Here is a 24,286-nt window from a genome sequence, read left to right as displayed (position 1 = left end):
TTTTTTTTTTTTTTGCTTCAACATTTCACCAGTTGAATCATATTCTCAATTACAAAAATATCTTTCATGAAAAAATTTTATTATTCACAACACGCGTATTGAATAACACAAAAAGTGAAAAAAAAAAAAAAAAGAAAAAAAATGAAAACCAACCAAGTTTCTCCAAAAGCTTCCATCTCTTAAACCTCTCCCTCTCTTCTTCTTACTTCTCGCTGAGAAAATAAAACCGACTGCAAACACGTTAAAAACTATTCCCAAGTTCCATTCATAAAGTTTCCATTCATAAAGCAGTAAAAAAAAAAAAAAAAAAAAAACATTTTCTACACCGTCGTAAAATTCTCACAAATCCACCTACTATTATACATCTTCAGACAGTCCCTCTTCTGTCGTACACGTCTGAAAAAAAAAAAAAAAAAATTTCTACGAGCTCGCGAATTCCGCCAGAGGGCTACTCAGAAGCCCGCCATAGGCCTCCCTTTCGAGCGACTTTCGAGCCTCGAAACTCGAAGAGACTAGAAATCGATAACCAACTCGAACCTTTCCTTTCCTCTCATCGAAAAAAATCGCGAATATAGAAAGCATGAGAGAGAGAGAGAGAGAGAGAGAGAGAGAGAAAATTCTTCCTTCGATCGAGAATTTATTCGTTGGAAGCGTATCATCACCATGTTCGTCGATATTCATGTACGACACGTTGCAGGAGTTTCACGAGAATCTCATCAGGCGAGGACTGTTCCGCAAAAGGAGCGTATCGTTGGAAGATGGCGTGCAAGGATTGGCATCCGACGATTTTATGCTACCCAGATCGCTCCCCACGTCCCCTACATCGCCGACAGCGGTATCAGGTACAGGAGGAATATGATCCATTTTATTATTTATGCAATAAGCGGAATTTTATCGTGGAATTTCGCACAAGTTTCGCACGGCGATGTTTTTCTTGAACAAAGGATATTTCAGAGTGGCGGAATATCGTAGGATATTTTTTTAGAGTTTTACAATAATAAAGGTGGAATAAAGTCGAAAGGATTCGAGTTGTAACGCTGCTTCATTTTCTGATTGTTTGCTTTGATAAAAGGAAAAGAGGACGAATTAGAAGAATTACATTTTTTTCTTTTTCTAAATATAATAATAAGTATCATATTTGCTTGTCTGTGATTCATTTGTTTCAATAATTAAATAATTAATAAGATCGAGTTACAGTTTTGAATATATTTCTTAGGAATGGAATAAGATTTATATATATATATATATATATTTGTGGTTACTCGAATTAATTTTATCGAAAATTATATTACTGATTCTGAAATATTTTCACGAAATTTCTAAATTTCGTCTTTTGGCAAGATTTTCTTCTATTTCTTACTATTGTGCATATCCTGCTTTTTTCCCTGTTTCTACTCTTCTTTATCTCGCCTCTCGACGATTTATATTCTTGTATCATGCTCGAAGAAAGACTTTTTCTCAGTTAGATTGGATTGTTTTTTTTTCTTTCTTTTTCTTGCTTTTAACAGTTTCGTAGGTGATGCTTTGAATAAGGGAAAAAGATAGTTAACTTAAATCACGTAAAAATTTTACGTTTTACGTACATAAGTATTTATTTTTCATTGTTATGCCATTTCTGCAAATGTTTTAAACTTTCAATTTATTAACCGTATATCAATGTCAAATAATACACAATTCATGATAATAATAAATTACAGAATGTTAATACATGAGTGATATATTATTGGAGAGTTAAAAATCAAAATAAATACGAAAAATGTTGCTCGATGCTCATTTGTTAATTATAAACAATTTAGATTTGTATCGAAGCGAGACAGAGAACGACATGTCGCGCCACGCTGTGGCACGTTGGTGTAACGAAAGAGCAGCTATCCCTCTCTATCTTCGTCTCGTCTCGTCTAACTTTGTTAAACTTCAATTTCTTATAAAGTTGCAAATAAGTTTCAATCAACATTTTTGCATACTAATGTTTATGTTTGCTTTCTAAAATCGATCTTCCAATAATAATGTTTCATGCAATATATTAACATTCTAAACATATAACAGTGTTTGTAACGAAGTTAAATTATTTTATAATTGGGATATTATTTCACATTTCATATATATATTTTTAATAACTTTTTATTCTATAAAACTTTTTTGAAACATTCTTTACATTCACAAATGTTATTAATATAAAAAAATGGAAAAAAATATTTTTCGTAATTACAGCTTAACGTGTCACATATTAAATTGTCATTAAATTTTTTAGTTTTAACTTTAATTTTTGCTAAATGTATAATTTCGTATGAAATATAGGAATTTTTGCAAGCAATTAAAAAAATTACATTACATAAACGACAGATACAAAATGTTTCATAAACGTGACTTGTTGTTACGGCAATATTAAAATAAATCAAAATTAATTTTGTAAAACGAATTGATGTCACGACAATGGAATTGATAAAAATTCTCTCTTCAGTTTCATTCAGTTCAATTGCTAGCTCATCTATTTTCACGATTAAAAATATGATCGAGAAATTTATAAGAATTTGATTACAAAATTTCCAACGAATATTTTTAATTTTCAATATTTTCACTCGCAAATTTTAAATTTTGCAAAATTATCCTTTCCTTATTTTCCAAAATTTAATAAAGTAACGCGAAAATATAAATATGCTTTATGAAAAGTAATAATTACACGTCGAAATTACAATTTTATAAAACTTTTTCCGTGAAAATATATATATCCGCGTCCGGTTTATTTCTTTTGTTTATTCCTCGCTCATCAATTTTATTTTCCAAAAAAAAAAAAAAAAAATTTTCTCCTCCTACATTTATTTCCATTACCTTCAATAGCCAATTTTAAACTTTGACTTTCATACACGTTCGAAAGCCGTCAAATTTTTCAAACAATTTAGTACGAAAGCTAGCCAGTCCAAATATCGGATTTAAGGTGAAAGCACGGGTCAGCGAGTTGGGTAAGAGAACAAATCGTGCAGCAAATAAAGAGCAGGGATACAGAACTTGATCCGAGTAGTATCACCTTTATCTCGTCTTTATTCCTTCCTAAAATATTTGCTTCAAATATGTTATCGCATATTCGTCTCACATTATTTACAGAGAAAGATTTTATTCGCAGAATACTCGAACAATCCTACATTTTTCGAAAACGGAACAAGCAAATTTAATTTTTCTCCATATTAATCCTTCGAATTATCCATTTATCTGTCTTGTCAAATCTAAAATAAATATAATTCGATTAAATAATAAGGTGACGTTGTTGCAGCGCCACGAAGGATTTTACAAAGCCCGAAGGACTACGAGTCGCCGACACGGCCATTGCGGCAAACCGGGCAAATTTGCCCGTTACTTTTCGGGCCTGGAACCGTGATATCCGGCATGATCACATCTCCGTTCGCATCGAGCGATTCGTTAACGAACGACGTCACGAGGGACCACAGCGACGGAATTTGGAACGAGTCTCAGGCGACCGTGCTCCAGGCAGACTCGTTGGCCCTTTTGACACCGTCCTCGAGGAGAAGGCACCTACTGCTCCTCCAGCACCAGCAACGTTCCTCGATGGATACCGAGGCGCTCGATATCGAGGAGACGATGGAATCGCGCCCATCCAGTCCAAGGATACGCCTCGAGGCTGCCACGCCTATTCAACCGTTAACGCCAAGGTAATGTATCATTGGACCTTACCTCATCACATCCATATTACCTGGAGGCCACGCAAATCCCCCTAAATTTCACGCGAACACACTCAAGGGAGGTTTTGGCCTCGATCGTTGAAAGAAGAATTCTATTCTTCAAGATGTTTAGCCCTCTGCCATGTTACAGATCTCCCTCGATACGAATAGCTAGAAAGAAAAACGCGCTTCTTTTCATTCAATTAATAATAATAATAATAATAATAATAACAACAACAACAACTTCACACAACGTAGTTAACCTAACCTCTCGAAAGTTACACGACCAAAAAAAAAAAAAAAAGAAAAGGAGTTCCAAAGTAGGGAGGGATTAGCCAGAGAGGTTATCAACACACACCGCATACGCGCGCACACCGCTCACATCAACGCCATCTAACGTCGGCCCGTGCTAGAGACGACCCCGTGTACGATCCGATTTTTAAAGGCAATTACTTCTCAGCGTCGAATCGTGCGTCACGTCGATGAACGGAAGGCCGAGAGGCGGATTCCGTCGTCCAAGCCCCGGGCCCCCCCTGTCCCAGCCCCAGTCGCAATCCTCGAGCGAGTTCGGGCTGAGCCTGGCGCGGACCGACTCGGGCGGTCGAACCAACACGGATCTGTCCGAAACCTCGACGACCGAGGACTACGTCACTGCCAACACCTCGACCGAGACCGGGACCACTACGGGCACTTCCGCAACGACCAGCTCCTGGTCGAGGCCCCCGCACACCTCGAGCGCAGCGGCCTCGGCCTCGGCCACAGCCACTGCCGCGGAGGGAAGCTCCTTCGAGAGCGCCAGCTCCATCTACAGCCTGGCTCGCAGCGAGGTCAGCTTCTTTTATCTTTCTCTTTTCTTTCCACCGAGTTCGCCAACCTTTTGTCGAACAGAAAAGTTTCGAAAGAAATTGTCGATAAGAGTGTGTATATATATATATATGGGGCAAGTTTTCATTTCGAGCCGAGTTTCTTCCGAGATTTCTTTCGAATCGTTACAATTTCTCTCTCTCTCTCTCTCTTGCAAGTTTTAAGTTTTAAGTTTTATGATTTTATACCCGGTGAATTATAATCGGTGTCTTTTTGACTTTTTAAATTTAGTTTTTTTTAATAGTTTTGAGATTGATATCGCGTAGTTTTCTTTATATATATATATATGTGTATGTGTTTTGTGTATCGTCGATATAATAGGTTTCTTGAAACAAGGTAAGGTTTCGTTTAGCAGTTATCTGTGTAGAGCGCACTACTCGTGAAAGATGCGCAATTAGAGGCCGATACGGTTCATTGATATTCGAGCAACGTGCACAATCTTGGATGTTTATTTGCGGCACATATCGGTGTAATGAATACGGAATACACAGGCTCGTCTGAATAGGGAACACTACTCGTGCATAAATAAGAAAATGGGGAGAAAAATACTTTTTTATGATCGACAGTAAGAAAAGTATGTGCGGGGGAAATCGAGGAAATATATTAAAAGTTGAAATTATACGAAGGGGGATAATTAATGAAGGATAAATTAAAGGAAAACATTTCGGTATAATCGAATTAAATTCTTCGCAAAGATAGCGAATGAGAAGGGGAGCACGAGATAAAATAGATATAACATTTAGATCGTGAATACTTTTTTTTAGATAGATTTATATAGAGATACTTTATAATTGAAATAACGAAATATATTCTTCTTTACCTGTATATATATTTACACTCTATTTAGTAGAGCTTTTCAATTATCCGTAAATACGATTATCGATCATTAATTATTTCAATAATTATCGACTGTTATGTTATCGATTTTTCTTTATTAAATCAATTTTCAATAATTCTAAAATAAATCAAACGAATAAAATTATTTAAAATTCTTTTAACGAGTTTAAGAGAAATATTTTTCTCTCTTTTTCTCTCTCTTTCTCTCTTTCTCACGTTTTAAATATTTTATTAGACGCAGTAGCATTCTCGTGGTTGTGAAGAAAATATGAACCGTGATCCAGGCAAAGGGGTGAACGTGAATTATTAACGTGCACACTTTCGTTCATAAATATTAAGATACAGGTATTAAAATAGCCTGGTATAAACAAAATAATTATCGCAGATTATCAGAGAAATGGTCAATTAGTTAAAATTTTGCATTTATGAAACGTAATGATCTGAATATACGGTATATCTGCAACGGTCGCAGAAATATAACGAGATAAAATTTGCATTAGCGTTGAAAAAAATTTACGAATTGGATAGAAAAAAATTTCTGAGAAATTAATAATAAAATCTGAATGTCTGAATCTGCAACTCGTCGTAATTAAGTAATTTAAAAAAAAATTGTAACGCGTAATATCGATATTCATAGATATTATAAGATTAATCAACTTTCTCTCCTTTTATTAAATATATTTTAGAAAACTAATTTATCTTTCTTTGTGAGACGTGTACGTTTAAAAATATCGCGTAAGCGAGAAAGATAATTTGCTGTGTGTGTACAAAGAAAAAAAAAAAAAAAAAAGTGTAAATCTAGAAATAAGTACCAACCGTGTATCTACGTGTTCTTAATTTTTCGTTACACGAAAAAGAAAATTAAAATTCTATAATCATTTTCTGACAATAAAAAAATCCTGCGTTTAATCTTCCAGATTTTTCTCTGAAAAATAAATTTCCCATAAAGATTAATTATCACGATGCGCAAAAGTTTCGATCCTTTTCTCGTCAAACGATATTTCACAATTTTTACCTAATATCATCGATCGCAATCTATTCTCGACACGACGATATTTCAAATTTATTCGAGAACAATTCTCTTATTCGTGAAAAAAAATTTCTCCGGCCAAACAGCTTCAACAACTTTGCAACGATCGCAATTTTTGTTCGTGAAATATTCTCGTTTTGTTCCTCCACGCCACCGCTATAACACAAATAAAACTGTGAGTAAATCTCGCTTGGGTTTGTCGTGGCCAGGCCGTCGTTGAAGAGCCGTGCAGCCCGCCACCGATATTGGAGGAAACGGAAATTCCATTTGGATTGGAGGCGCCCCCCTCACCAGCTAGGTCCACGAGCAGCAGCAGTTCGGGCAGCTACGACCTGAAAGACGCGATGACAGATCCGGGCCAGGAGTTGGAGCAGCGGACGGCGCCGCCGAGCGGACACACCTCCGAGACGGAGCTGGATCATGACGTAAGACACGATAATTAAGCTAATTCGAATCGGCCAACTTCGAAATTTTTCTTCTCTGAACACGTTTGCGAAATCGATCTTTGCGCTCGCCAACGCATATGGAAATGTTAAAGCGACGAAATATGCGAAACGATGAGAGTTCTTCTTTTCTCTTCTTTTCTTCTTTCTGCACGAGCTGTCTCGCGGAGAGTTTCTCTCACGGATTTTGCAATTTCGAATTTCGTTAATGGTTACGTCGAATTAGTCTCGCTCCAGTTGAGCTACGATCTCTGGAAGATTAAATGTGAATTTTTTTCACTGGGATTGAACGGATCCACGTTTCGCGGTTAGGATGAGAGAAAAATTTATCGATAAAATTTATATATTGATTCTAACAAGGAAGGAAAGATAATATAAATACGGTTTCTTCTTCTTTCTTGCATCGATTGCAAAAATTGACACTTTTTTAACCAACCAGTTTCAAATTGCAACTCAAAATGATTTTTATATATATCGTTACATTTGAAGAAAGAAAATTTGTTGAATATTAAAGTCCATATCGTTGTTTTGTGCGATGTTTTAATAATACAATTATCAAGATCGTCGCATCCTCGGTTTGTCAGGGCAACTATCACATAATAAAATCCCAATAACGTGCTCTTGCATTCCCAGTCTATTATTCTTACTTTTCCTTCTCTCTCTCTCTCTTTCTCTCTCTATCGCCAATCTCTCATCTTCGCTCGAACTGATTTCATTACTTTATTCCACCCTTAAAACTCAAAAACATTGAAAATAATATTTCCAATCCGCTAATTCGAATAAAAAAAAATCCATTTTCTCTCTCATTTCACAATACATTATTCTACTCTTCATGAGAAATCTGTTCGTGAAATAAAAGAAATCAAACGTAAATATTGTTCGATTTGCAAAGCACCGAGTGGGTGAAAGTTGATTCGAAAAGTATCCACCGTCAATCGTGGGACTAACTCCATTTTCATAAAGTCACGATACATTATTCTACTCTTCATGAGAAATCTGTTCGTGAAATAAAAGAAATCAAACGTAAATATTGTTCGATTTGCAAAGCACCGAATGGGTGAGAGTCGATTCGAAAAGTATCCACCGTCAATCGCGGGGCTAACTCCATTTTCATAAAGTCACGATACATTATTCTACTCTTCATGAGAAATCTGTTCGTGAAATAAAAGAAATCAAACGTAAATATTGTTCGATTTGCAAAGCATCGAATGGGCGAGGGTCGATTCGAAAAGTATCCAATCGTGGAAATAACTCGATTGCAGGAGGGTCACCGCTCCTCTTCGGGCGGCTACGCCGAGTCCCCGCCGGATCTGCGCGGTTGGACGGAGGAGGAGAGGCGTAGACGGAGGAAGACGTTCTCCCTCGACTTTCTGGGGGGCGTGGAACGGGGCGCGGAGCCGTACGGGGACAGCGTGGAGCTGAGCCCGACGCCGAGCCACCGTCATCGGCCGAGGGGGAAATCGGCGAGCGCGAGGAGTCCGCACAAGAACAACAGGAAGCGGGAGATCGCGCAGCAACAGCAGCAGCAGCAGCAATCGGTGCAAGCGCAGCAGCAGCAGATCAGCAGCAGGAGCCCCCAGAAGGAGGAGTGGCGGGTGGAGCAGGTGGAGGATGGCGGCCACGTGCCTACCTCGGACGATTCCAGCTGCAGCCACCACTATCACATGCACCATCACCATCATCATCACCTGCATCGCGAGGGAGTGGATGCAAGGCACAGGAGGACGAGGGAGAGTCCGAGGAGGAAGACGACTGGTTATGTTTCCACAAGGAGGAGGAGTAACGAGGTGAATGGGAACATTCGAAGGAAATGTTCACTTTTTTTTTTTTTTTTTTGTTTATTTATCTTTGCAATAGTTTTATTTCGCATCAGGAAAGAGTCCACGCTGCCGTGGTGTTCTAATTTGCATTTCAAAAATATTGGAGTAACACGAGATATGAGTGTGATATGTGATATATAAATAAGTATATTTTCAAATTCATGAGTTAGAAATTTTGAGAATACGAATATAGTTCTTCGAGTGAATAATCGTAGTATGCAATGTTGTTTTTTGTAATATTTCTTGTAATAATCTATCTGGGAATTTAATTTCGAAATTATCTTTTGGCAATCAGTGGGATTTTCCAGTAAGACATATTTCTAAATTCTTTAACCTTACTTTTTTTCTTTTCTACGTTTTTTCACGTTAAAAAATAGTTTTACACGTAAAGTGAAATTTGTAAAGTGTATCATTTATATATATATATATATATATATATATATATATATATATATATATATATAACTAAAATCCTGCATGGTTGTTTAATATTTTAATATAACTTCTTTAAAAAAATAATATCAATTTCTTCCTCTTCGCGATGAAATAATAGTGCAATCTATTAATATATTTAAGAACCATATTAATTGAAACTCCCACTTTAAGTATAAATACAGATCAAGCACTCGATCAAACCTTTCAAAGCACAATTAATTAATATTGGCACGAGAACAATTGTAGAATTGAGTGGAAAAGTGGTACTAAACCTCTCCATCACAAATCAATTATTAGAAAAAAAAAAAGAATCGATCGAAGAGATGCATAGACACGTGTGCTCGAATTGATCGAATCTAAAAATATATAGAAATATATTCCTCGAAAAAAATAACAAATCGAAATATTGTTACCGAGAAAATTTATATTATCTCTCATTAAGAATTTTATTATAAACTTCCAACCCTCTCGTTTCGACGATACACTTTTCCATATAATTTCCAATATATCGAATTTAAAAATAAAAATTTCGTGCCACTTTTCGATCCAAGACCCCGATATATTTGTAATCCTTTCGCTACTACGGGCGACTTTTCCGCCGCGGCAAAAGCGTGCTCCAAAAAAATCGTTGCTTTAACGGTATTTATTGAAAAAAAAAATATCTATATTTCCAAAGAATCATACGATACACGGCATCTTGACCAGATAGTCGCCCGTAATAGCGAAAGGAAGTTAATCACATTTTCCAAAAATTGTGCACCGCAATCATCACTGAAAATTCGAAAACTCGGCAGCGAGACATTCACTTTTTAACAATTTCTTCAAATTACCCCAATTTCGTTCCCTTCGACCGCTCGTTCGACGCTGAAAGGGTGAGGGTCCAATAACTAACGTTTCACACGTTTAAGGACAAGAACGCGGCCATAACGGGGAGCCTGCCACGAAGAAGGTCGCGGGCGGCGGACGACATAATGTGTTCAAGGTTGAGCCCGGGCCGTTATCAACGAAGTCCCGGGCACAACGGGCAAAGGGCGGTGATCGTGGAGTCGCAGAGCCCCGAGGCTAGACTGAAGGCTCTTTCAGCGGAATCGTTGAGGTCTGTCAGCCCCGGCAGCGACAGTGTTTTCTACAGCGAGGGTGCGGACCAATGCTTGACCATCGGCGCCCTGGACGCCCCGCATTGCCACCACTGCGGCAGAGAGGTAAATTATCCTCCACCACCACCACCACCGTTTCTCAACGTTTCCTCCTACGAAAGGAAGCAAGTTCGAAGGCATGATACACGATAGGGGCTGCCTTCTTTTTTTTTTCTCTCTTCTACCAGGTTTTCGTTCCCTCCCTTTACTCTTTACTTTCGGTGGAATCGAGATTGTATTGTTGCAACGTTATAGTTCACGAATAATCGCGAACTAGATGAAGCGGTAGTATATATATAGAGTAGTTTGTTTAATCGTTGCTTGAATTTCTTCCTTTCTTCCTACTTGTTTCTGCTGATTGGCTAGAGTTTCTTATATCCAGAATATCGTGGAACACATTTGGAACGTCGATTTCTAGAAGCGAAAACAAATTCGATTGGACGAAGCGTGATACGCTTAATATTCGTTCCCCAATCTCTAGAATCGATTTCTTCCCAAACGTGTTCCCTTGAAAAACGAAAAGAAACAAAGTTATTCGACCGATCAATCAGTTTAAATTCGACTTAAATCTCCAGCAAGCGCCAAAAAAAAAAAAAAAAAGAAAAAAAAATATGGAATCTCGAATCGATCTGTCTTCTCTATCTGTCGGTCTATCTACCTCTTTTCTCTATCGTGCGTGCCGTCGTGTTGCTCCACCCTCGGAGGTCTCGGAAGAGATCGTTCGACCGCCGGCAGGTTTCGCGGACTCACCCGAGGGGCACAGGTCGTCCACGTCGAAGCACGTGCCCGGCCACAGGCTGTACAAGAAGTTCGACAAGAGGTACAGGTCGGAGGATCGTGGGGACAGGCGGCACAGGCGCAGCAGCGCGGGCAGGTCGGACGTCAGGGCGAAGTCGGAGGAGAGGGTGGCCTCGAGGCGAGGGAGCAGAGGTTCCATCGACGACACTGCCGCCGGGAGGAAGAGGCTTCACGCGAGGAGCACCGATGTCAGCTTGGAGATCCTCACCGGTTGGTATTGCCTCGCTTTACGGCCAAAATATTTAAGGAAAGCGTATATAATTGGGGATCAATTACAAAATTCGATTAGATTCAAAAAGCAGTTCATAAGCATTTCATAAAGCAGGATCGAGATCCTGTCTCTATGAATTTTGATGTGTTGTAAAGTAAACTGGGATATTGTTGCCTGTGCTTTAACACGAGAAATAAATTTAAACGCAAAGATTGGAAATGGAATCGCATGGAATTTGAGCCTGGCAACCTTTCACCAACTGTGATTATCGTATATTGATTCAACGACGTTCTATCAAATTTTATACACGTATACAGAGTTGGTACGTGTGAAATATTGCTAGAGAGATATGGATAAAGGGATTAGACCTAAGAAATCTCGTGGGATACGTGGATCTAGGATTGTATACGAGAAGGTGATATATACATCGTGGTGCAAGAGTAATGGGAAAAGAATCGGACGTGAGACGACGTATTAAATCTTAATGCTCCGGAGGAAATGTTTTACGGCTTGTCGTGTATCTCTTTCTCTTAATAACGACATTTTGCTTGTTGGATGACTCTAGAAATTTTCTTCAAAATGTTAAATTGAAATTAATAGAATTCAACGCGCTGGAATTATCGAGTCGATTAATTTTTTTTTTTTTTTTTTTTTTAGTATTAGCAATATTATTGATTATAGCAATAAATGATAAATTTATCATCGTATTATCGTAAGGATTATCTGAAAAGAATTTTGCCAACGAAACTTTTTCTATTTCTTATCGCGTTTCATTTTATTATTAAAACATTTTTTGCGATGGTAAAAAAAAAAAAAAAGGAAAGAACTTGAGAAAAAAACATTACGCAAACTTTATTAACTTTATTAACTGCTTTCATATTCTAGCACGAATATGAAAGGTAAATGGGCGTACAAAGTATCCGTGAATAATAAAAGCGGATAGGTATCGCCCCCTTGTAAAAAGTTACGTTAATGAAAACGTGATTTAAAACAAAAAAAAAAAAAAAAAAAAATTTAGCGAAATACCGCGGCGTTCATTAATTAAAAAAGTTCATCCTGACTCTCTCGTATCATTTGTCTTCCTTTAAGGTGATTAGTCGTCCCGCCGTTTGTTAAGATTCCATCGATTTTAATCAAGAAACAAAGTTTTATTAATTTTTTTTTCTTTTTTTTTAATAGATCTATTTCATTCACCCGGTGTTTTCATTTGTGGATCGATCGAATAATAATTTCTAATTTAGAAGTACAGAATAAAAAAACATTAAAGAACGAGATGTAAAATTAGGAAGGATAATTATACACGCCTACGAGATTGCTCGATTAATAAATTTCAATTATTATAAAAAAAAAATTTAATGTTTTTAAATAATTGGAGATAAGTGAATCAAAAAATATAAATATGTTGGTTATAAAATTAATAAAAATTCATTCATATATAATAGAGATTAAGAAAAATATTGAACGCTTAAAATGTAATTTAAAATATAATTTCGGTGCTCGAATAACACGAATACGCGTTCGAGAAAGGGTGTATCGGGTCACTTTATGTAATATTCTATTCAAAATTTTCTATAAAAGCGTAAATAAAAAGCATTGTTGGGAAATATGCGAAATATATTCAATTCGCAAAAATATTTATCCTTCATTAATACGTAAAACATCTGCGTATTAATAAAATTTTCGTTCGATAATAATAGAATGAATATTCATTATTATTTAAATATATTATAGATACATATACTTGCATTAAAAATTCGTATCTATAATTTACATTACTTGTTCAAATAACACATCGATAATGGAATATTTGTTTCTTAAGATAGAAACATTAAAAGTAATGAAGAATAAAAAATATATATATATATATATCTTCAAAAAACTTTCATTCTCGATGAAACGACAACACGTCCCCGAAAATTTATCTCGTGAAAAGTTTTTTATTGCCTCCAAACTCGTTGTTTTTACGTTTTAATGTCTGTTTTAAGGTCGAGAGGACGAAGACACGTACGTGGAGCCGTACACAAGCAGCGAGTGGATTTACATCGGCGATCTCGAGGAGAGCCACGTGTGGAAGAGGCCGGACGGCAGGGAAACGGACGACGAAATTGTGGAGAGCGTGGCGAAGGAGAGGAGGGGTTCGCAGGAGTCGACCGAGAGCGAGAGAAACTTCAGGAAAAAGTATCAGGCGACGACTCAGAGGATAGTGCACCGAAAGATCAGCGGAGAGATGTACAAGAGGATACAGACCAAGTGTTTCGGTGAGTTGTTCCACACCATTCTCTCATTATTCCACGCTGGCCAACTTCTTTTATTAGGTGTGGAGAGAACGACAGTTCTCCGCTTTTAGTTTTATGGTCTAAAGCTATGTAGTTGGCTATATAGAGCAGCTTGGGTGTTTTCGTTCCCCTTCCACGCGTTTAAGGATTACGTATTGCGCGTATTATGGGAAACGTGTAACGACAAATTTATTCAATATTTCATATAGTATTTTTGAAAATCGAATCGCAGTAATGGTGTATGATATATGCGTGAGTCGGTATTGAAATATTCGGTTCGGTGTAAAAGATTGGAAAAATTGAGTAGAATAAAGAGGACAATATTTTAAACGTACGATCATTATCATTGAATCTGTATTTATTCTGTTATAAGTGTAGGATTACATCATGTTCTCTTGCTCGTGGATTTTCTGCATTTTCTTAATACAAATAAAAATCGATCTTGAATGGAATGTCCTCGATTTATACGGACACACTTCAGACTTTGTGAGTAAATCTCAACGTAAAGGTTATCTTTCTAAATATAATATTGGAATATTTAAAATGAAGGCTTTCGTAATCAAGGCTGAAATCGATCGATTTGTAATTCACCTTGTAACCATAACATAGATGTCGCTGCTTATATATTATATATTTATATTCTTAACAATAAACATTAGAGATTTTTAGAATTTTTTTTAAATACTGCATTTTCTATAAAATTTGGGATCTAATAATAATTTAATAATATATTTTTGTTTTTTTTTTTTTTCATTCGTTGATAGTTTATCGAAACAGAATAATTTATCTTGTGTATCTATTACACTGCAAAATAATATATTCATAGAAAATTTTATCAATGAAAAAAAAAAAGTGAACGCGCAAAAAATATGAATATCAATTTTCATACATTTTTTTTTTTTATACGTTAAAGAATGCTTGTGCAAATATTGTGGATATAAAGTTTAGCTTATGAAAGCCAGATTTCAAATGTAATGTAATCGATAATAGTTTTCGTTTGATATAAAATAAACATATTCGTATAACAAATAGAATTATAATTAAATTCTGTAATTCTGAAACCTATCAAATTGCATTTCAATGAAATTTCGTTACTACAAAGTAACGACAATTAATATTTTTTTAATCATCGATTAATTATTTAACGTTTCATACTTGCAATTATTCTATTTAATTTAATCACATCAATCTAAATTCTTTTAATTATTAATTGCGAGCTTTATAAAATAATATCGGCTAATTGAATTCAACATTTTCATTCAGCGCGTAACTTTGTTAAAATGCCTTAACAAAAGGCAAATCTCGTAAAATTCTCATCCATTCATTCAACTTTTGAATAAGTTAAATATCCTATGTTAAAATTAGAAATAAAATTTCCATAGAAAGAAATTACATTCTTTCATAATACATACGTGTATTGAATCTAATTTTCAAAAAGTCTTCTAAGCAATTTATCATCACTTGTCGAAATACGAAAAATAAACGAGGCTATTTATGACAGACGTTACGTCTCGATAATCAGTGATTGTCCAGCATTAAAAAAAAAGGCTCGTTTAAAATAAATCTGATGCGCTTGAGCCGATCATTCGAAAACAAACCATTTTAAATACATTCCACTTAGCGGACTATATTTAACAATGACGCTCGCAATTGGGATCAAGAGTATTTTACACAAAAACTGATTGCTCTTTGCTTGGAAATTTAGTCCGTTTCCTAAACGATGGTTAAACGATCGCCATAGAAAAACATTCATTCGGTGTTTATTATTGACAATCTGTTGTTGCAATCGTTATCGATATACAACAAACGTGCGTGCGTGTAATTAAGCACAGCTAAAATACAGCTTTCAATATGTTAATGGCTCAATTTACGTTGAGCTGCTGCAATTAATTTACAATATATTATAAATTCGCGGGGAAATAAGTTAGCATCGCGTTTATTGGAATAGAATTTCAAAAAAAAAGAAGAATGTATAGAGAGAAACGTTCGCAAAGAAAATGAATAAATTGTCACGAGAAGGACTTGTGACGAAATGGCCAAGTAATTGATCGCAGTTGAATATTTTTCGCTACTCGTGATAAATCGTGGTCGATATCTCGAACTACTGCGATGCTCGCTGCAATAAATATTCGCCATATTCGCCCGTTCTCATTGTGCAACTCATGTTAAAGCTGTCGCTAAATTTATGCCCTGCGGGAAGATTGCAAGGGGCATTTACCATCCCTTCAAAGATGGTCGATGTTACAGGTTGTGTGTGCCGAGTGTCGACAAGCTTCTCGAGATAGTTATAACTCGGGGAAAGAATTATCCCCGATAAGTCACACGAATAAATCGAAATTTTTCACGTAACACGAGACTAAAGAGGATGCTTGAGTACATAGTTTACGCTACGGGGATAGATTTACGATGGGACTGTTTAACTTGATACTCGTTGCTTTCATTGTTTCACGACACGAGTCTAAAGTTAATACGTTGCTAATGGACTAACTCTTAATCCTCTGGTTGGACGAATAAAAAAGTTGGTTATTTGTTCGATCGAAAAATTATTTTGAAATTTGAATAATTTTTCTTTCTTTTTCTTTCTTTCTGTTTTCTTTTGTTTAGATGTTAGTTATTTTATTTTCGTCCTTCTGTCTATCCGTACTGTGAGGTGGTAATACATTTATGGAACACCTTTGGAGGAATCCAGATCAACGTGAAAGTTGGTATATAAAAAAATGTCGATTTTATGTTTTATTCATTAAGTTTTGCATGATATAAAATATCGATATCGATCTATAACGTAGTTAGAAATTATATTGCACGCACGGGTGTACGGGAATCGTGAAAAATAAGTATAGCATACTTTTGAAATTCATATCACAAACTATGTATATAAGTATGCAAGGTATGAAGAGAGATGAAGGTAAGGGAGAGATATTCAAAAGCAAAACTAATATGTGAAATGTTAAGTATGACGGATATAGGTTAACTTTTATTATTGAAAGGAATGCAATTTAAATTGTGAATAATTTTATTTGGAAATTTAGTGGAAGGAAAAATTTGTTTCAAATATTATCTTTCAAGGAAAGTATTATTATTAATCGAACAACTATTTTTATAATTTTTTCATTCATATTTTTTCAACGTATAGAGAAACTTGCTAATAATATCAACAAATATTTGATAATTCAATAAAATATTCATTAAAGATATAAAAATCAATATAATTCAAATAATAATTTTTCTTATAATTAACGAATAAAAATCATTTTTGTCAAATTTAATTGAAACAACATTGTCATGGAAAAAGATGATAAAGTGATACCGAAGTAAAAAATATTTATTTTCCCATACTTTTTTATCTATTCGATATAGTTTCAACTTTCCATAGATGAATATTTATATATCTTTGTGCCATGCTTGACTTTTATTCCATTAATATTGTAAAACTTTTCGAATGATTGAAATATGCGTCGAAAAGAACAGAAACATACATTTGGAATTATTTAAAATGTGTAAAAAAAAAAAAAAAAGAACAATAACCACGATCCTCTTTTCAATTCTTTAAATTACAAAAGCAATTCCTCATCCTCTTTTTCAAATTCAAATCGTCTCAGAATATTGTATAGATCGTAAAATTTGTAGCGAATAAAAATTACCTTATCACTTACCTACAAATAAAAATCCAATCAATAAGATGGAAATAATCAATCAAATTCTAATACATCACTCACCTTCCCTCCCAAAAAAAAAAAAAAAAAAAAAAACTTAAATCGAATCGAACCTAATTAAACAAACTCACCATCGAGCTAAGTCGAGCGAGTAAACTTCCACCATATACTCGAACGTAAGACAAACAGTCCAGAGTAGTAGTAGTAGTAGTAGTAGTGCAGTGTATCAACTCTGGGAGAAGAAAGAGAGAGAGAGTCATCGATTGTGGAAGCGCTTCCTTCTCCCTCCCTGCTCATCACGAGAGTACAAAGTGCTACAAAATGCGCGACGAAAACGTAGGAATTCCATCCTCGATGAAGATAGTTGGAATGAAAGAGGAGGAGGACGAGCGTAGTAACTAAAATTTACTCCACGAAGGCGACGCATCGCGAAAGAATGCCGTGGAAACGTGGCCAGAGGGACGGAGAGAACTCGATTCCTCGATATCGATATACGATACACGAGCGTGTATCGTGCATAAGGTGGGGGAACGAGGAAGAGAGGGGGCTGGAAGAGGGGTGGGAGACGTGGCGGATGGCTTTCTCCGTGGAAGAGGGAGGGAATAACTGCGAAAATGGAGGGATAAAACGAAGAAGGAAGAAGACGAGGTGGATAAAAGAGAAGGAAAGAGGGAATCGTTCTTCCCGTTTCTTTAAATAAGCACCGCGTAATACCCGGGCTAAATATAACCGAAACGGCGTAGCTTGAGAGAAAGAGCGTCCGTCCGGCTGGTAGGTAGCAACGCTTCCTCTACCTACGATTCTGCGTCAACTTGGCGCGTGTGACGAATAAGGTCGTTGCTTGATCGGAACATGTATTTTCCTAAATTTTACGCGTTACGTATTGCATTGTACGCGACTTCGCTCCTGGGCGCGAATCGGATGGATGGAGGTGTTTCTAATTCGAGGCTTCATTATCATAATTACCCTTATAAGCGTTATTCGAGATCGATTGTGCATACAAGTGATAATAGACTATTCCAAATATTGCTACTTCATTTCCATTATCTTCCGTGAGAATATTATCCGAGAGGATCGTCGTGGAAGAAAAAAATTGGAAAATTCTCGCGATATACATGTTCAATCTTTCTATTCGCGATATAACTCTACAACAACACGTGGGGACGAAGTATGATGAAAAATGTACAAGTAAAGTACGCTTCGTGAAATTTTATTTGAAAGAGAAGCAGGGAAAGGAAACTTTGTTATTTCATATCCATCTATAAACGATTTCTTAATTTTAAGAATTAAACGATCTATTCTCTTATTGTACGTGCAAGTATAAATAGCAGTGTACCTCCAGAGATAAAATAACAGATCGAGCGTAAACAGAACAATTTGATTCGATAACGGCATCAGTTATTAGTATTATTCAAAATTCTCTCCTCCTCGTATATCAAAATCTATCACCAAATATTCGAAAATCGACCTCCTCCCTAATCTCGCCTTCTCTCGCCCTTCTCGATTCCATATTCAATGATAACACCGAAAACCGCATCCATCCCTCCCCCCAACCATACCGGAAGCATCGATCCGGTATCATCGAGATACAATTTCGAGCAATGGATTCGAGGAGTGGATTCTACGCACATGTACATATACACACACATATATACGTGGAGGCATAGATTCGCGGCCGTCTGAATATTCCCGCCGAAGTTAAGCCAAAGCTGAATACAGCTGGCTGCGAAGAAGGGGGAGGACGAGTGGAGGAAGAAGCTTTTGGCCGGCAGTCAGTGGGTCAGGGCGGCGAGTCGCATTCCACGAGCCGGCTGAAGGCATCCTCCTCGGAAGAGCAGAGCTTTCGTCTCCGGCTCCCGCGTTCCCGGTGGCGCGTGTGCACCCATTTTTTTTTTTTTATTTTTTCGAAAAAAGTTTTCTCCCGATAAAAAAGATATATATATATATATATATATATATATATATATATATATAAAAATAAAAAAAAAAAAAACTCGAAGAATCCGATAGGAGAAGATCTCTGAATTTCGTTGAGCGAACCGGAAGTTGCAAACGTTTGGTTTAATAAATCGCGTTTATTATAACGAGTGGTTGGAAGTGTTTTTCGTTCGAAAATTTTCCTGCCTTTCTTCTCGAGAAACGGGAAGAGGATTGAGGATTAATTTTTTTTTTTTTTTCTTTTTCAAATCGTGTGATATAGAGTAATCACGTGCACGGTGTTGTAAACCGGAAGTTGTAAATTGGAGTAGCGGTGGCTCGTCGGAAGTTGTCGTCGCGTGGGTCGAGATGGTGTGCGATTGCACTGCCTCCGAGTGTTCCACGGAGGTTGGAGAGGATGCGTCCTTGAAGAGGGCCTTGGAGGAGCTGCTGAAATGTATGCTCAGAGTTTGGTGCAGGGAGGGACAGGCCCTTACGAGACTTGGCGCCGAGACCCATGGTAAATTATAACGGCTGTTATTATTGGTTGGAATTGATTGCTCTTTGGACACGAGACGACTCGTAATTATGAAGGTTCTTTGTAAAAGCAGATATCACGGATGCCACGTTTGTGTGTGTGTATGTGTGTGTTATTATTTAATTCGTTACGGTTAGTGGATATTTATGCATTTATGAGAAATGTATTTATATTTTATACGTTTGTACTTAAAATTATTTTATTTATCTCTTACTTAACGTGTATGATATAACGTTACGTGTATGCTCCGTTTATCAATGAAAAATATTTTTTTTTTAATCAATGAGAAATAGGAAAGGAATACCGTATGTCGTTGTACGAGTATTTTTAATTAAACGAGAAGAAACATTTACACTGCGATAAGTTTCGAATAATCTATGAACTTGTATTTTCCCATTTTTTGATGAAACGAAAAGCAAAAGGTAAATGTAGCACACGCATATATATAAAGAAGAAACGGAAGACAGAATCTTTCTATTTCAGTGCTTGCACGCAATTTGTAAAAACCATCACTCGATATTGTTCAAACTATCGATATTTGTTGATGGAGAAAAACGAAATTTTTATTTTCAGAATTTTTTATTAGAAGAATTCCATTCTTTTGCGGATTACAATTAATACAAATTTTTTTTAAATTTCTTCATTGATTTTAAATTGGAAAATTTTATAAAAATATTGAAATGTCGATCACTTTTTTCACATTGAAATTTTCAAAGAAACGAACAATTTTCCAGATCGCGCGTACACCGAAAATTTTCCAAATGTAATTCCCTCGCGGACGATCACCAATATCATTAATCTCTTGATCACGATCGATCGATGAATCGAATCGTGACACGCATGCGTCTCGTAAAACGACTCGTTCTTTCGAGAAAATAGGATGAGAAATGAAAAAGCGGAGAAATTCCCTAAGTGAATAATTAAATTGATATTCCGAATGTTTGCCGGGACGGAAGGAAGTCCCCCGTGGCGTCAAACTTTGTGTTATGAAACGTATCCCAAAGCGGTTCGCTTCCTTGCTCTTTGGCTGCGTGCAAAACTTGCTACGTGTAATGATATCAGAAAATTTTCGAAACTCGTGCAAAGACTTACACGGGAAACCATAAATTTCCCGTAAACTTGATCTTCTCTCGTTTTCGAAACTATTTTTACAAGATCAATTTTCCTACCAAAACAGAGGATTCTGATTAAAAAAAAAAAAAAAAAAAAAAAAAAAAAATAGTTATTTTACAAAACTTCATAACACAAGAATGTTAAAAAAATTTATAATTGATTTGAATTTAATTCAATTGGCACACAATTTTTGTATATTATAGAAGAAGATTAGAAATACAAAGAAGCATTAAAAACGAAGAAAGGTATAAAAAAAAAAAAAAAAAATGTTTTATACCCGTTTTAAATTATTTTAATATTAAATTAAAATAAAAATTGTAATTTAAAATACAAAGTCTGGTAACAAATTACCACTGCATTCTTCGATCGTATTAAAATTTCTCGTTTTAATATCGTTTCGATGAAATGCTTGTCATAGCGCATAACTCGTGCAGCCAGTGACATATAGGATTTTTTTCGATAAGCACAGTGTAATGAAAAACGTGAACGGCGCACGATGATTATGCAACAACCATTAATCGCCATTTTGTTGGGTATTAAATACGTAAATACGATTATTCCGTATTGATTTAATTATCGAGCGAAGATTTCTTCTTTTTTTTTTTTTCTCTTCGAAAATTCACATTTTTAGAGAATTTAAAAATTTGATATAACGATAACGTAAAGATACAGCAATGTAATATAAGTTACGATAATATTTTTCAATAAATTTAAATTTTCCAAGGGAAGAACGAGATTTTTAAACGAAATTTTTTTTTCTAAAAATTCCATCCACGATTGTTAATTAAAGATCGCCGAATCTTAAGCCGAACGGAGTCACGGTCGATAATTATTTTCTGCGTGACCGTGAGACAACAGGACGAAAATATCCAATTTGAATACACGAGATTATACGATTTTCGTATGTTCTGTAACCGATTTATCGAAGCCATTACGAACAAGTAGCGTACATTAGAGTGCTTGTTTCATCCAAATTTGTTCGTGGTGTGCGCGCTAATTTAATGACAATAAAATTAGATTTCCACACGAACGATGGTGTTTCAGCTTGTACATACACCTGTAATTAGTTTAGCGTGTTCAATCTTTCGGGATACGATCCTTGTAATTAAATATTGATCCATCCGTTTCCTTCTTTTATTTATCTGAATTTCATATTCTCTATCTTTCGATATCGTAAATATTTCGCGATCAATCTTCTCCATTTATTCATCTCATTTTGTCTTCGCTTGTTGAGACAAAATTTATTTTCACTAATCAGTGAAGTGAATTATTATTGAAACGTATTTTAATAATAATTATTATTATTGTCTAATAATAATTTTTAAAGGTAAATTGTATTTTAGCGTCTTTTTTTAATCTATTTTTTCTTTTCTTTTCTTTTTCACTAAACACATGTAACTTTTTGCGTGAGCAATACACACTTTTGTATATTTTTCGATGTGTTTGGTGAAATCTAAAAAAAAAAGGAAAATTGAAAAATATGCTAAACAGAACAAAAAGGAATAATCTAAATAAGGAAAGGAAGTATGGTAGATTTTATTTTTCGGTTTTGTCACTTTTTTTGTGTAAAGTGTAACAATTACTGGATGCCGGAACAATGCCAATTCCGATATTCAGAAATTTATAGAGAAACGTGATCGTCGGCGGGACGATAAAATCGGAAGTGTGCCAAGTCGATGCCACCGCATGGTTTGGTTGTCATTAATCGAACAATACGTGCCACTGCCAATCGTGCCTTCATAGCGATCAGGGTCACGAAGCTGAGGCGTGTTTATAAGAAAAATCTTTCGTATTTACAAACGTTCGATTTTTTTTTTATATATATATATCCTCTTCTACATAATACTTTTGAAGAAATTACGATTACGATCGAGACACGTAAAATTTATTATTAACCTTCTCCTTTCTATTTTTCATATTTTCGCGGCGTAATGTTATTGACGCAAAACGTTTCGAAAATTTTCACCGTGCATAACAAAACAAATTGAAAATAGTTTATCAATATCCCGAGTAATTAAACACGCAACGTAATTAAAACACTTGGCGTTTGAACGTTTCGATTCATTGTTGTTTCTTGTTGTACAGAGTTGTCGTTACAGGAAATTTAAATAGTTTTCTGAAAATACTGGCCGCGTACAAATTTAATCAAACAAAAGTTAAGAGAGGCTTTCCTCCCCTATCGAAATTAAAATTCACACTGGTTAAATGGTCGCCACGAATTTTCTTAATATCGTTCTTCTTGATGTAAACAAATTTGTACAGCAACGTGGATTATTCCAGCTTCAAAATCACTTTAAGATCAGCTTTAAGATCTCTTTCTTTTTCCAACTCCGTTGAATTTCTTCAACGAAACCAGTAAACTTGCCACGATTGCATCAATTCGTTGCCATGTCACAATAAGAACAAAAAAAAAAATAAAAAAAAAACGAATTCGTATTGCTTTACACGTCGATATGCAAGATATTTTACAACCAGAGATCGCCTCCCCTTCCTATTATAAAATCCGTAACAACTCTCTCTCTGGAGCAACCAGTGTAACCTTGGAACGCGAGAATGTCAGGAAAAAGACAACAAAGTAATTTTTTTTTTTTTTTTTTTTTCGCTATTTCTGACACCACGAAAGGGGTTGACGAATGATGCGTGCGAGTTCTTTATAAGCGGAAAATAAAACGAAGCCTTTGCGTGTTTCTCGTAGTTGGAGGGGGGGGCAAGGATGATGAGACAAAAGGCTGAGCACGTATCTCAACACACCTGATTACGTTTGAAACTCGGTGACGCAAGGACTCGATTATTTTTATGGCGTGACGCCCCTCTCTCTCTCTCTCTCTCCTGGATAGCCTCAAGTCGGCCTGTTCTTATTTTCAACGCCGTTCAGAGAAAGAGAGATACGAAATGAAATTTTTCTTAGAGTTTCAAGTTCATCCAAATATTCGAGAACGTTGGAGATTTACGTTTAAAATATATTGCACGAAATAACGCGTGTTGCGTATATCGAAGGAAATTGTTTGTTGGCGAATGAAAAATTGATTCGAAAAAGCGTTGGAAAAAGTTTGTTGTGCTAAGGGAATTGTTGAACTTTTCGTGTGCAAAGATATTGTACGCGAGTTGTGAAATGGCGAATGAATGGCATGTTAATTAAAAGGAGTGCCGAGTGCGAGTCGAATTAACGTCGTCTCTCGTTCCAGTTTAATTGATTGTGTGCTTGTAAGTGTTATAAGCAATTTACGTACATTCACGGGACATTTGATGAAGATATTGTTGAACGATGCCGCAGATACTAGATACTCGATAATCGATTTTGTATAAATCGGCCTCTCTCTCTCTCTCCGCTGTTTAAGGCCAAGTTTAATTGTTGGGGGATTCAAATATGTTTTATTTCAGTTTAACTTACCGTAACGTAATAATATCGATATTAGAAGATACGACGGTTTTAATATCCCAATCGATTTCCCATTTCTAGAATTTAACGGAGATATACACGTGTTCGTACATCTTGAAAAAGTCGAAGCAATTTCAGTTTCTAAAACGTGATAATCTTATT

The 24,286-nt window shown here is 35.8% G+C and overlaps 1 protein-coding gene and 1 long non-coding RNA gene across 3 annotated transcripts in view; one reads left to right on the top strand and one right to left on the bottom strand.

Annotated features, from left to right (window-relative positions):
- Positions 1-24,286, top strand: part of LOC100869951 (uncharacterized) — a 74,614-nt gene that overhangs the window by 39,314 nt on the left and 11,014 nt on the right. The window contains exons 6-14 of one of the 2 annotated variants that reach the window (XM_086914141.1): positions 698-842; positions 3,269-3,665; positions 4,120-4,501; positions 6,615-6,830; positions 8,111-8,635; positions 8,964-8,975; positions 10,012-10,305; positions 10,944-11,247; positions 13,234-13,506. In XM_086914141.1, the coding sequence (XP_086770267.1) occupies positions 698-842; positions 3,269-3,665; positions 4,120-4,501; positions 6,615-6,830; positions 8,111-8,635; positions 8,964-8,975; positions 10,012-10,305; positions 10,944-11,247; positions 13,234-13,506 (2,548 nt within the window). The remainder of the gene's footprint in view (positions 1-697; positions 843-3,268; positions 3,666-4,119; positions 4,502-6,614; positions 6,831-8,110; positions 8,636-8,963; positions 8,976-10,011; positions 10,306-10,943; positions 11,248-13,233; positions 13,507-24,286) is intronic. The other variant, XM_086914142.1, reaches the window with a different exon arrangement.
- Positions 2,977-4,468, bottom strand: LOC147656605 (uncharacterized). Its single transcript, XR_015294118.1, has 4 exons — positions 4,128-4,468; positions 3,707-3,845; positions 3,533-3,643; positions 2,977-3,221 (listed from the first exon to the last, which is right to left on the bottom strand). It is a non-coding gene; the product is annotated as an uncharacterized LOC147656605 (long non-coding RNA).

Source organism: Apis florea, unplaced genomic scaffold (assembly GCF_048593485.1).
Source record: "Apis florea isolate Af1SG1 unplaced genomic scaffold, ASM4859348v1 contig_3585_pilon, whole genome shotgun sequence".
NCBI classification, from domain to species: Eukaryota; Metazoa; Arthropoda; class Insecta; order Hymenoptera; family Apidae; genus Apis; species Apis florea.
Note: the sequence above shows the minus strand (reverse complement) of the source record. Positions and strands in the feature narration are given on the sequence as shown.